The 15216-nt window shown below is 33.7% G+C and overlaps 1 protein-coding gene across 1 annotated transcript in view; it reads left to right on the forward strand.

Annotated features, from left to right (window-relative positions):
- Positions 1-15216, forward strand: part of CFAP47 (cilia and flagella associated protein 47) — an 849402-nt gene that overhangs the window by 634209 nt on the left and 199977 nt on the right. The window contains 1 exon segment of the mRNA XM_043993472.1: positions 14692-14784. Coding sequence (XP_043849407.1) covers positions 14692-14784 — 93 coding nt within the window.

Here is a 15216-nt window from a genome sequence, read left to right on the forward strand (position 1 = left end):
TCTGTCTCTTTCTGTCTCACCTTTTCTCTCATTCATAATGATATCTGGAGAAATTCTGGATGCTTTCTCCCTTGAGTGGCTATTTTTTGGATCTGAGTTTGTTTTCACTGTGTCCTCATTGTATCACAGTTCCAGAATAAGTTTGCTTCCCATTGGTCTAATCTCTTCACTAGGCATTTGGGGAAGGTTTTGAGAGGAGTAAAAGGGAGGGAATTCTCACCTACCCTGTCCTTCCCAGAGATCTTTCCTTTAAAGGAGGTTGGCTAGAAGTGGAATCATCTGAATAGGAGCTCTTCCACCATTAGACTGGCTCACTGCACTGACAGCTCTTTTGATAACAAGATCTTTCTCCAGTGGCCTCATATTCCTTTATCCAATCAATAGAACCATTATAATTCTCTCAAATTTATAAAGGGCTTATTCACATGTAATTTATACTTCTGATTGGTTGATTCCCTTTAGGTGTCAGGTCCTTCTGTGATGAAATTAATTTACCTCCATCCTTGCACCAGAAATAATTGGATGAAGTAACTGATTGTAAGCTTTGTGAAATATGTGATTACACTGTTTAAGCAAGATCATATATATTTCAGAGATATTCTGAATCTTTGAGCATCTAGCTAGTTCTAAAATGGCCTATGAGTGAATTTAATCTTTTTTATAGTCAACAGTTTTACTGAAGAAAATTTCTGGAGGTTGGTCTTTTTTACTGTATAGCAATCAGTGCTGAAATTTCTGAAACCAATTGCAATGAACCTCCTGTGAAAGCTTGGGCAAATTGATTAATTTCTCTTGGTCAGTTTCTTCAGTTACACTGCTTCTCTTTGCTTCCTAGAAATATTATATTAGGATTAATAATATCCTTGGGGAAATAAAATGTAAGATAATCATATGTTCATAAAATTATATAAGTTGATCTATTATCATTGTTCTATTTTCTTCACATTTTCATTTTATGTAAAACCATTTTTCAATAACTTTATGGGACTATTTAAAATTATGACAGCCTTTCTACAAATTGCATAATTTTTTTTTTTTTACAATTTTAAAAGTTTTAAACTAAACCTGTTATTTAATGAGTATAGGAAGGTCCCAGTGAGGAATTCTTTCTGCTAATGGTCACCTACTTTACAATTTAGAGAGCTGCTTGGGGCAGCTGAAAGGTCAATTGGCTTGCTCAGGTCACACAGGAGGAGGGCATCAGAGGGAGGATTTGATACCAGTCTCCCTAACCTTGAAACCAAGACTTCTTGAGTCTTCAAACTAAGACTCCTGAGAGAGATTGTCTTAATGTTTATCTCATATAACATGTTGAGGAAGGTGGCATGGGCCAAGGTATGATTTAGCATAACAGAGCAATCCATTATTGAACTAAATGACAGATTACAGAGAATACTATTATAATTGCTCAACTGTGTCAACTGCAGCTGAGAGTGAGATCTTAGCAATTGTCCCAACCAAGACTACCATATCCATCTTGTTACTCCAGACTCCTATTGCTGGAAGAGGAAGGGCCAAGGAAATATTTTTAGATAGGCTTGCTGATTTCCTTACTACAATCCAAGTTCTGAAATTTCAATATGGATTCTTGCAGCTCTCTACTTTTACCCAGAGTCCAGTACTGACGGATCAGGATGATTATCAGAAAAAAAATGATTGTAGAGGAAAGAGAAGTTCAAAAGAAATATTAAACAGCCCTATTTGAGCAACGTAAGATATAAGAAAGAACAATAAAATTCCTGATAGAACTGATAAATATTGGGTTATAATAGTATGAAGATAAAATTATGAAAGGAAATTATTCCAGAATAATTACAAATAGAAGGAAAAATGGATTGATGATAAGAAACCCAAGAGTGCCTAGAAGGAATTAAGACAAAGTTGAAACAAAATATAAATCATTCCCTAGTAGTGTACACCTTGAAAAACAGAGTAGAACAATAGGAAAACAATAATTAAATTAAAAAAGGAATATTAGAACTAAATCAAAAGAATGAAAAAAAAAACCATTTAAGGTACCTGCAAGAAAATCAGTTTATCTGGAAAACAGGATGGAGTGATGTTTTAAAAATCATTGTGATCCTTGAAAACCATAATAAATGGTTTATCTGCTTATCATATTTCAAGAAATCATAAAAGAATTTTTATGTTCAGAATTTCTTGATCCAAAAGGGGAATTTAAAAGGAAATGGATTCCATGGTTCCTCAGCTACAAGAAACCCCAAATTCATCACACTAAGTAATATGTGATGTCAAACTCCAAGGAAGGACAGCAAAAATAAGTAAAATGTAAAAATATGTTTGTAAACAAGGAACCGCCCAATTCTCTGGGTGTGTTCCCAAAGAAGAAAGGGGTTTAAAAGAGATATAAGACTTGGAAAAAATAACAAGCAAAAAACCAAAACAACGCAAAACCTTGGAAGGCTGATTATAAAGGAATGAGTAAAAGGAGAGTGAGAAAAGATATGATCCAGTGACCTTTATTTGAGTTAGTGAACAGGGGGAAGAAAAAGGATTTGGATCAAATAGTTTCAAATATAGATTACTAGTATTGATTTCATTACCTTTCTTCCCTGACATTTTTTCCCCCTAGTAAACAGGGACATTTTAGGGGATGGGAAGGAGAGGGAATTTATCCTGGTATGGCTCAGGCTGACTAATAGTTCAGATTTTAAATTGGAATGAAATCAAGCACTCACAGAACATTCAACAGACAAAAAAAAAAGAAAATTGACTTAATAACATCATAGAAAGTGTATGGAACAAGGATATAGTACATAGCTTGTGGAAATGTGGTTTCCCTATGTGTCCATACAGAAACACACCTGGTCATCAGTGTGGTGAATATGATGACTGTGGAACATCTACCAAGTCAGAAGGGCATTGAGTCTACTTGGGCTGCTTTCTTTTTATTCTCTCAGTGATGTCATATTCTATCAGGAGAGGACCAGGCATCATTGAGAAGTAACACTTATATTATGAAAAGGCCATAACACCAATAAAGTATTGTTAAAAGTAAAAGGATGGTGGGGGGCAGCTAGGTGTGCAGTGGATAAAGCCCCAGCCCTTCATTCAAGAGTACCTGAGTTCATCACCTGCGCCACCTAGCTGCCCCTGGAAACACATTAAAAAAAATTTTTTTTTTCCTCTTTGACAATTCCTCAATCTGAAGTTTTGGGGTTTTTTTGACTGTTTTCTCTCACAACCTAGCTAATGTGGGAATGTTTTCTATGACTACTCATGTATAACTTATTTTGAAATGCTTGAGTTCTAGTGGGTGAGGGGTGGGAATGGAGGAGGAAGAGAAGTTGGAACACAAATTTTTTTAAGAATTGATGTTAAAATTTGTTTTTACATATATTTTGGAAAATAAAATTCTATTCAATTAAAAAAAAAGAGTACCTGAGTTCAAATCTGGAGTCAGACACTTGACACTTACTAAGCTGTGTGACCCTGGGCAAGTTACTTAACCCACATTGGCCCTCAAAAAAAAAAAAAAAGGATGGTATTGGCAAATTTTGAAAATAGAAGAAACCTGAGTGCAAGAGAGTCAGGACTTAAGGAGGCAATGAGAAAACGTAGGCAACTATTTTTTAAACTAAGCAAAAAAAGGGAAACAGATGAGATAATAAGTAGATGAACTGGAAGGGTCAGTGAATTTTTTTTCTTTTTTTTTAGGGTTGAGAAGACATGAAATTGTTTTTAAACAAAGGTGAAAGTTAGTGGAGGACAGATTAAAAATACAGTTGAAAATGGGTGTGGTTGCTGTAGTAAGGTTAGGTACTTCCTGGTGGAAAGAAAGAGCACAGCTAGAGGGATTATCCCTACTAAAGACTAGGTAGTCATTCCTTCTGTGAATAGTCAAGGAAAAGAGAGAATACTAATGTTGAAAAAATTTGAGGCATGTTCTGGCAGCAAGGAATTAGTGTATTTTAAATAACCTCAGTGTTTTCAGTGGAATAATAGGCCAAAGGGTCTGCTATAAATCTAAAGTTACCAATGTGGAATTCAACCAACCAATTAACATATTTAATACTCACCCACAATGTTCCAGACATTATTCTAGACCCTGGTGATACAAAGATATAAATGAAACAGAACTTGCTTTGAAAGAGCTTACATTCTTTCAGGGGATGCAACATAGGTATGTACAAAATAGCTACAAGACAATTGGGGCATTAGCACCTAGAGGGAATCAGAAAAGGCTTAAACTGTCTTGATGGAACTAATTATTCTGAGAGGTGGAAGTGGGAAGGGGCACAACTTTCCTTATGTGAGAAAATCAGTAAAAAGATACAAAGATGAGGGGTATAGGGAAGGTAATGAGCAGTTATTAACTACCTACTATATGCCGGCACCATAGTAAGTGCTTTACAAATATTATCTCATTTGATTTGCACAACAACCCAATGAATTGGCACTATTATTATCCATATTTGGCAGATGAGGAATGGGGTCACACAGCTAGTCAATGCCTTACAGTGGGTTTGAAATTAGGGCTTCTTGACTCCAGGCCAAGTGCTCCATCGACTATGCCATCTTGCTGGGAAATGTAGTGCTCGATATGAGGAATAATAAGAACAAAGACTCTTTGTACCACACAGTAAGTGAAAGGGGATGATGTATAATTACACAGGAAAGTTAAGTTGGCCCAGCTTTTGACCCTCTTTAACTGACAGACAAAGGAGTTTATATTTTTTTGCAGAGGTAATCAAAAGCCATAGGAGATTACTGAGTAGGATGTGACATAGTCCCCATTCTTCTAACATATAAGGTACTGGCTTGAAATGTATATATGGAATACAAATTGTGATTTACAAGAAAAAATGTAAGAGACTATTCTATTTTATCTACTGATTTGGCTTCTCAGAAATGTAGGTTTTGAATTTGTAAAACTTGATCATGGAAAATACTTATTTTTCTTACTCAGTTAATGAGTATGGCTTATAATAAGTCTCACAGCAGGATAATTGAATTACACATTCATATCCATCTGAAAAAAGAAAAAAGCTTGCCATGACTTGATTCTCTGTGAAATACAACTATGCTTATTCTATTTGGTTTGGTTTAAAAATAAAAGTGTCGATTCCTTTTGAATTCAAATTTTTTGTTTCCAAATATTCAGTGAAGGAAATGAATGAAGGAATGGATAAATGAAAAAAAACAAAACACATTTATTAAGTTCTTACTATGTGTCAGGCTCTGTCCTACGGACTGAACAAACACATGTAAAAGATATGCAGTTCCTATCCTCAAGGATTACATATGATAAGGGAAGACAACACATAGGAGAGCAGCAGTAAGGAAGGCTGAAGTTATAGGGAGGGTTCCTAGAGTTTAGATGTGCTTTATTTAGACATGTTTTATCCTGGTGAAGGCATGACTATCTGGTAGCCAAGGATTGTCCATATGAAAACACCTGGATTTCAGTTAAAAGAGTTAAAATTAAATATTATTACTATCTATAAAGATTGACTTTGTAGGAGAAAATGAAATGTTAAGAAAGATGGGCTTTTTTCTTATATATTATCCTAAATCATCTTTGTTATATACTTTGTTTTTGATGAAACATTTTGCAGAAGAATCTTAAATAGTTACTGAGGTTTCTCAGGACTGAGAACAATTAATATAAATGTAAGTCTGTATAGACAGGATTTACTTTCCATTCTAACCCTTATGATTTGTTCCTATGGCCACTCCTTTCTCACTACTGTGTTCAGTCATTCAGTCCTGGGTATTATTTCAGTTTGGCTTTTGTATCTTCTGGTCAAGCTTTGGTTTCTGCATTAAGTTTACAGGAATATTTGACTTTTGAGAAAAATAAGATTTATTTCAAAAGCACTATGTTTTAAAGCAGGGCTTTTTGGAATTTTAGAAGTGATGAGATCTTTATGGCAAACTCACATGCACATTCCCACACAGCACAATTCACATAACTTGATCAAACAGTAAATAAGATGTAAGATGAATGCTCAAAATTTGTAGAGAGTAATCTGTTAAGTGTGTATCTTTGTTTTCTTTTTCTTTTTTTTCTTTTCTTTTCTTTTCTTTGTTTTTTTTTTGGGGGGGCGGGGCAATGAGGGTTAAGTGACTTGCCCAGGGTCACACAGCTAGTAAGTGTCAAGTGTCTGAGGCCGGATTTGAACTCAGGTCTTCCTGAATTCAAGGCCGGTGCTTTATCCACTGTGCTACCTAGCTGCCCCAAGTGTGTATCTTTGTGATGGGGAGGTGAGATCAGAGACCTCATAATAGTAATAGTGTTTCAAAAATTCATAATTTCATAATCTATCAACAAAGTAAGTAGTCTTTATGAATTTCTGTGTCAGACAATAATCACTACCTGCTGGCCAAACTTAAGATCATATATTTGGAAAGTACCACAAGACACATCTAATCTACCCCATCCAATTTATAGATGAAGAAAGGCCCAGGAGGGTTAAGACAATGACCAAAATCTTACAGATACCAGGTATCAAAGGTGGGATTTGAATAGGGACCCATTGACTGAAGTTAGTTTTCTTTCAAGTTACAGAGATGGAAAAGCAGGAGGAAGACGAATCATTTCTAAATGAACTCCACTTAATATGAGAAGACTGAGAATAATAACAAATCTATAAATATAGTTTTCGGTGGTTCAAGGATGGAAATTAAATGGTTGTGATGCAATTATATATATACTTTTTATGTCACTTCTGTTTCACAGTAAAAACAAAACTATCAGATTTTCTTTTCTATCTTTCCTTCCTTCCTTCCTTCCTTTCTCATTCTGACATGTGTCCCAGCAGTTGTCTCTTATGACCCTTGGAACAAGGGGAAAGTGCAAGCAAAATATTGAAAAAATGTAATTTTGGCAAAGGAGAAGGGAAACTGGATTCCAAAGTAACTTGGTCATATAATCTTAAAAAATGAAAAAAGTCAACAGTTGTCAAAAGCAAATAAAGCTAAACTTCATTACTTTGGATATGTGGTTAGGAGATAGGGGAGATGCATGATCCAGGATAGATTCTAGAATGTAATTTCATGCATATCCAAATTTCTGAATCAGAGTTAAGAGATGTATTACTTTCTGAATTATAAGAAGTAGTAAAATCATGTGAGTGATGAGTGAAATGTAAGATCTAATTATTATTAGCCCCTAGATAAGAGAGATGACCACTATTTCCAGTTGTTCCTGAAGTCTTTTATTTTCTTGCAATATATTAATCCCAAGGGCAGAAATGACTGTGCTATCTGACAGTAGAAAACAAATAGATCTACACAGGTTTTATAATCAATCTGTTTCAATGAGCAGGAATAATGCTAAGCTTAGAGCCATCATTTTAGTGATAAAAAGCCATAGAATTAAAAAAAAAACACACTATAAGCCCTTTAATGGGGCTAAAAATTATTGTTCTTGTATATTCCTAGTATTGAAGCACATGTTAAATGTTTATATTCCTAAGTGAAGGTTGAGTCAATCACCTCTATTAGTGATTGGAAGAATTTGATGCAATAACAAAAATGAGCCTGATTATAGAAAAAAATATTATAATTAGTTCATTCTTTTCTGTACAATTTACTTTTCTTTGGATAGGATCTTTGGTTTTATTCATGTAGAAATGTTCTACTTTGGAAATACCTTCTAGGGATATAGAACAGCAAGGATAAATAAAAAAAGGAATACACAGATATTTCAAGTAAGATTTTTACTGAGTTCAAAAATAAGGTTTTATGCATTCAGAATATATTATTAACATGGAAATGTTGTAAATTTCATGAATAGTAATTTTGAATAGAAATTATAATATTGTGATTAATGAATTTTGTGTAGCATAGTTGACCAATATGACTGTTAGAGTGTTACACTTTTCCTTGTTTTAACTCTAAACTAATGTTAGGATACCATTTAAATTGAATGAAGAGGAAAGAATGTATGGTTTGGATCCAATTCACAAAAAACAACATTATGGATATTAAATTTTTAGCACTTTTTAAAAATGAACAAGAATTGTCATTAAAATTAAAACCAGAGGAATGAATTAACATGTTATTAGATTTCCTTTTGATACCTGTTCCAAAATACTAATTGTAACAAAATGTAAATTAAAATAACTCTAGGGTTTTACTTCTACCTTACAAGGTGACAAAGCTGAAAAATAAAACAAAACCTTGGAATACTTTTTGTTGTAGATGTTTTCCAGAAAGAGATACGTTAATCTAATTTTTTTTTACTGGAACTGTGATCCAACGATTCTGGATACTAATTTTGAAAAGTAAAAAAAAAATAGCTAAGCTATTTATTCCCTTTGACCAAATGAGCATACCATAAAAATCTAGAATATATCAAAACATTTATAGTAGCACTTGTGTTTAAACACACACACACACACACACACACACACACACACACACAAAACAAAACAAAAAAAAAGGGGTTAGCTTTTGGGGCAGCTAGGTGGTTCAGTGGATAGAGAGCACTGGCCCTTGAGTTAGGAACACCTGAGTTCAAATCCTGCCTTAGACACTTAACACTTACTAGCTATATGACCCTGGGCAAGTCACTTAACCCCAATTGCCTCACAAAACAAAACAAAACAACCAAACAAAAAACCCACCTAGATACAAAACTGTCCAAACTTTTTTTTTTTGGCAGGGCTATGGGGGAGAAACAACATGCAAATAACTATGTATATGCATAGTTACGTATACATAACCATGTATATGTACTATGTAAAATATGAGAATTTCAGTGAAACATTGCAATATTTACGTGAATTGATATACAGTACAATAAGTAGATCAGAAGAGAGGGAAACTAAAGTAATCACCACAGTATTCTGAAGAAGAGGCAATGAAACATTTTCCTCATGATGAATACGTGAATGTAGTATATACAGATGGAGTGACTATGAGTATTTTTTTGGTTTTAACTATCTTTCTATGGGGCAGGATTTACTTTTTTTTTTTTTTGAGGATTTACTTTTGAGGGAGGTGGGAAAGGGATATATATTTTTTTAAAGTCACTGATACACAAAAGTCATCAGTAGCAATCAAAAAATTTTATGTATTGGAAAAACACCAAAAATTTGTCATTATGTGGCACTCATTTTGTTATACTTTTTGTACTGGAGTGTCTATTTCCTTAATATCTTGGATTTGGAAGGAATTATCATTGAATCCATTTGATATCATAAAACAAATTAATTTAGATTGTTAAATGTAAATGATTGTGTACTTGTTCTCATTCAAAAATTATTAAACATATAGTAGGTTTTTTAGTTTTTAATCATCAATATTTATGAAAACTTTATTTTTATGAGATTCTATTTATTTGCTTCTATGGAGATGGAGGACAGTTGGCTAGTATCCTAATTATCAGATTGATTTTCTGGTCTGTGCATTAGATCAGGATAGGGGTGCGTTGGGAGATTAGAATAGGGACAAAATGCACAGTTGTCTCTAGAGGACTCCAGGATTCCCCACTTCAGTGATAAGCTCAATTTACTATGCTTCACTAATATTGTCCTACACTTCTATGTGGACCTCCAAAGAGTATATGGGATATAGGCCAAGTACTGGTTGCTACACAAAGGACACTAATTCATAGTTAGTAATTTTCGGCACAGACAGAACACTTTGAAAGCCTGTTTCTGCATTGCTCCTAGGGAACATGAATTTCCCAGTGCCATGGAAACAATCAAACGTGAGAATCAAAGTTATAATGTATGGTGGTGAATTTTAAGTAAGGAAATCAGAGTTCAGTCCACTACTTAATGTCTGTAAGATCTAGAGCAAGCTAATGAACTTTACTATTCCTCAGTTTTTCATCTATTAAAAACAAAAATAAAAATAAACAACCCCCCCAAAAAACAAAAACAAAAACAAGAATTTTTCTGAAGGTCTTTATGGCTCTGAATCCATGATCTTCTTTGACTTCAGTTTTCAAAACATTTTCACATCCCTTAACTTTCCTCCCTCATGTTTGATATATCCTTGGGAGTGTGAGTGAGATTTCCCCCACCCCTTAGATGTAAGTGATTTAACCATGGTAATAATCAGTATATTGAATAAAATTGTGATTTATATATTTAAATATTTTTATTAGCTTAAGTCAATAATAATGGATTAAGTAAGATAGTTGTTTGTAGGGTTATACACATATTACATTGAAATGGTTCTGCAACCACACATAATTATCAGCTAAATCCACAACTTCAAAAGGTCAACTACCAAGAATAGTAACTCCTGAGCCACATAGACCAATCAGGAATAGTCACCTACTGAAGTTGGTAGGACCACATACAGAATCACATACTTCAGTTGTGGCAGCACCTATTGTGGCTCTTCCTCACTACTGTGCTTATGTTTTGTGACTCTTCTTTTAGGTGTAAATTACTTTGATTGCATTAAGAGGTTTTTCTAGCAGATATGGCCTATTTTGATTATGTTGTATGCATAAAATTAGCTGTATATAAATACAATCCTGTAGTGGTATAAAATCATGTGGATCCCTAGGCTCGGGGTCTTTGGGTCCTAGACCTGAGACTGGCTTTATTGTGAGACAGGATCCCTCTCTCAATAAACTTATTTTCTATGGCTTGGAAACTTCACTGTTTCTTTTTCTTCATTGGACTTAGAAATTTTTGTGACATTGGTCCTTATGCCATTTGTATCTCTCTCCCCAAAGGAAGAGGAATGTGAACTCGTCAAATAAACTAAGACTAATTAAATTGCCATTTGAAGAACACTTTTTTAAACCTCAATTCCTTTAAAGAACTCACTTTATTTCTGTGTCCTTAGTCCTAGAACAATACTATGCACATTACTTTCTTCTAACTAGACCTATTATTTCACTGACTACTAATACAGATTGGCATCTGATTTGCCCTTTATCTTAGATAATACATGGCATACTAAAAGATTAAGTAATTTGTTTAAGGTCACATAGCCAACATACCTCTGACATCGGATAAGAACCAGGCTTAGTGACTTCAAGGCAGTCTCTCTATAGGCTATGATAGGGTGTTTCATTGATTTGATTTGAAGTTAACTCTGGAATAGCTTTGAGGGAATTGGATACAAGATTGAAACATTCAGAACTAATTTAAGATTTCTGAATTTTTAGTTAGCTTTGAGCAGTACAATATTTCAAGAAATTTCCTTCTGTCATGGATATGACAATTCCCTCCAGGATAATGGGTCAAAACCTATTTTACTCTGTGTAGTTCTTGGTCATGTCCTCCCATAAATAATCCATAGAGGATTAGAGTGGTGATATCCAGTAGCTATTTTAAGATCATGTGGATACAAATGTATTTCTTTATATTTTAAATAATAAACATTTTAATTTGTAGTTTTTGGTTCCAATTTTTCTCTCTCCTTCTTTTTCTCTCAACCCTCTTTGAGAAGGTGAACAATCACATATGGGTTATACATGTATGATTATGTAAACCATTACCATATTTATCATTTTGTACAAGAAAACTTGATTAAAAGTAAAACAAATGGGGCAGCTAGTTTGCGCAGTGGGTAGAGCACCGGCCCTGGAGTCAGGAGGACCTGAGGTCAAATCTGGCCTCAGACACTTAATACTTACTAGCTGTGTGACCCTGGGCAAGTCACTTAACCCTAATTGCCTTATCAAAAAAAAAAAAAAAGAAAAACAAATGAAAGTTTAAAATAGCATGCTTCAGTCTGTTCCATCAATATCAGTTTTTTTTAAAATTTGGAGGTGGATAGTATGTTTCATCAATAGTCCTTTGTCTTGAATCATTGTATTGTTGTGAATAGTCAAGCCATTCACAGTTCATCAAACAATATTGCTGTCTCTGTATACAATGTTCTCTTAGTTCTGCTCACTTCACTATATATCATTTCATACATGTCTTTCCAGGCCTTTATGAAGTTATCCTGCTTGTCATTTCTTACATCACAATAATTTTCCATCATGATCATATGCTACAGTTTGTTTAGCCATTCTCCTATTGATGGGCATTCCTTTGATTTCCAATTCTTAGCCACCACAAAAAGGGCTGCTATAAATATTTTTGTACAAATAGATATTTTTTTCTCTTTTGGGGGATGCCTTTGGGATATAAACCTAGCAGTGGTATTGCTGGATCCAAGGTTATGCACAGTTCTGTAGCCCTTTGGGCATAATTCCAAATTGCTATCCAGAATGGTTAGATATTTTTACAACTCCACCAACAGTGCATTAGCATCCCAGCTTCCCCACATCCCTTATAACATCCAATATTTTCCATTTTTATTATATTTGGCACTCTGATATGTGTGAGGTGATATCTCAGAGTTGTTTTAATATAGAGCATTTTTTTCATATGATTGTAGATAGCTTTTATTTATTTGTCTGAAAACTGCCTGTTCATATCCTTAGACCATTTATCAGTTGGGGAATGAATGACTTGTATTTTTATAAATTTTACTCAGTTCTCTATTTCTTGATGTTAAACCCAGGATGCTATTTATGACTGTCACAAAGAAACTTCTTTAATTATATATTTTCTGAATTGTCTTTATTCTTCAAGATTGGTATAGTTCATGGACTAGCATATCAGTTATCTCACCTATCTTTAAACAAACCACTACACACTGATGTAGATATTAGTGGCATTTTTCCAAGTAAAATGATAACATCAGGCATTTTATATAATACTCATATAAATCAGCACACCAGCATTTTGGAGATAATTTCTCTGAGTTTGGAGAAATTATTTAATATAAAACAAACTGAATTGGATTTGTAGGTAAACATTTGTGGACTAATTACTAAGGCAAAATAAAAATAAAAACCCCAAAACAGATTCGGTAAGATGATCAGGATCATGTCTATGATCATGAAACAAATCCCACTGCTTTTTATTTTCCTATGTTTGAATTAGCTTGTAATAACTTTATTCCTACAGGTCTCCTGAACGTTTTGTATAATATCTTCAGTGCTTAATAAATATTTATGTTAAGCATGTTGTGATCTTTGCCAACTGCCAATCAGAAGGAGAATATTTCAAATAAGAAACTCACATTAATCAATCAAGTACAATATAAAATAGGAGAAATGGAAGATTTCTTCAGGCTAGGCAATATCACAAAATTTTATAGAATAGCTATTTTCCTCAATTGCAGTATCTGGGTTTAATAAATGATGCTGCTCTTCCATCTTCCCTACAAGAAGGTTAGCATTTTATTGGAGAAATGTTATACCATTTCCTTCATCCTTATTCTTTTATTTAAAAAAAATTTGGGAGAGGAAAATTAGATAACATATATCAGAATTAAATCCTCGGGGGCAACTAGGTGCCACAGTAGATGAAGCACCAGTCCTGGATGCAGGAGGACCTGAGTTCAAAGCCGACCTCAGACACTTGATACTTACTAGCTGTATGACCCTGGCAAGTCACTTAACCCTCATTGACCTGGAAAAAACAAAACAAAACAAACAAAAAAGAACTAAATCCTTCCATTCTGAATTCCATCAGAATATGAACTAAACATGGATATTCTTCAAAGAGCTGGATCTGGATATTCTTTCCATGAAAGCCAGTCCATTTCCTCTATGCCTTTTTAGATGACTCTCTTTACCAAATTCATTACTTGGTGAGCACTACCTTTTAGTGAAGAGCTTTAATTAATTTATATAGAATAGTTTTTAGAGGAAAGACTCACATATTCAAAGATTTTATCAGTTTGGTAGGGTCAGCATAGCTTCTTAGATTTGAAAATAATTTCCCTACCCTGATAACACAGTAGAGTAATAACTTTATTGAGGGTATGCTGCATTCCTGGTTGTAAAAAATCTTTAACTGTATGTATGTGTCCATGCATGTATGCACACATGTATGCATTGTATGTATGTATATGCAAGCATATAACACAATATGTACATATTATATAGATGTATTTTGATATACATTTGTATGTGTGCATGTGTTGATATCAGCAAGACAGCACAATGGAAAGAACACCAGCCCTGGATTTAGGAAGACCTGAATTCAAATCCTGTCTCAGACACTTACTTACATGTAATGCATGGTAATTAATAGTTTGAAATACCTATTTTAGGATTTATTAGGTTTACTGTTACTTCATTATTGCATGCATACATCTATCTATCTATAGAAAAACACATATTTTTTTAGCTTTTTAGTATATGTTTGAGGCAACACAATCCTTTTGCTTGTCCTCACCTTAGAGATCTAAGGAGATTGAGACATCCCTAACATCCTAAAGAATAACACATGCCTATTGTGAAATATATAAGTAATTATCCATGTGGTATCTAGATTGGAATTATAATACTATGGCATTATATATCTTTTGGTTGAATTTTTTAATATTGTAATCTCTTTAACATATGGAAATTATTTTAAGAATCTATTGATTTAATTTCAAAATATATTATAAAAAAGTATCTGCATGTTTTTCCATTAGAAAAGGTTTTTGATCACATTTAAATCTCTAGTGAATTTTCTTCCTTAAATAGTGCCATTAAATTATGCATTTCTTCTTCTTCCTCTTCTTCCTCTTCCTCCTCCTCCTCCTCCTCTTCTTCTTCTTCTTCATCTTCTTCTTCTTCTTCATCTTCTTCTTCTTCTTCTTCTTCTTCTTTCTTCTTTCTTCTTTCTTCTTTCTTCTTTCTTCTTTCTTCTTTCTTCTTTCTTCTTTCTTCTTTCTTCTTTCTTCTTTCTTCTTCTTCAGATAAATTCAGCAACCGTAAGCTTCCTGCCTCTTCCATGGATTTCACTATTACTAAGGAAACTGGTTTCACTTTTACTCTTAAGCAAACACAAGGTATGTGATATCCTCTTTATACTCTGGTAGTATATAGACTGCTTTATTTCATAGACTTAGAAATTTAAAATGTATGGTGTCTTGCTAACTATATGAATGTAAAAGTTAATGTTGAAAAGTTTGGCTTGTAAAAGAGAATTCTGATAAGAAGAAGCACAGAAATTTCAACTCTTGTTCATTACATTAGTAACACTCCATTTTACATAGCACAAAAGAGTGACATAATTTGAGGCTTTCAAAATATTAAGTATAGGAATCCCTGAGATAGGTGTTTAGATGTGGGAAAGCTGAAGTGGCAAGAAAAATTTGGAGAGGAACGGTTAGCCTCACTCTAAAAAGCAATTCTAACTATTAAGGAAATTATATATTACAAATTGTGTATGTTAGACTCCATGTGCAGAAACTGGATATTACCGGAAAATAATGCCTAGT

Source organism: Dromiciops gliroides, chromosome 3 (assembly GCF_019393635.1).
Source record: "Dromiciops gliroides isolate mDroGli1 chromosome 3, mDroGli1.pri, whole genome shotgun sequence".
NCBI lineage: Eukaryota > Metazoa > Chordata > Mammalia > Microbiotheria > Microbiotheriidae > Dromiciops > Dromiciops gliroides.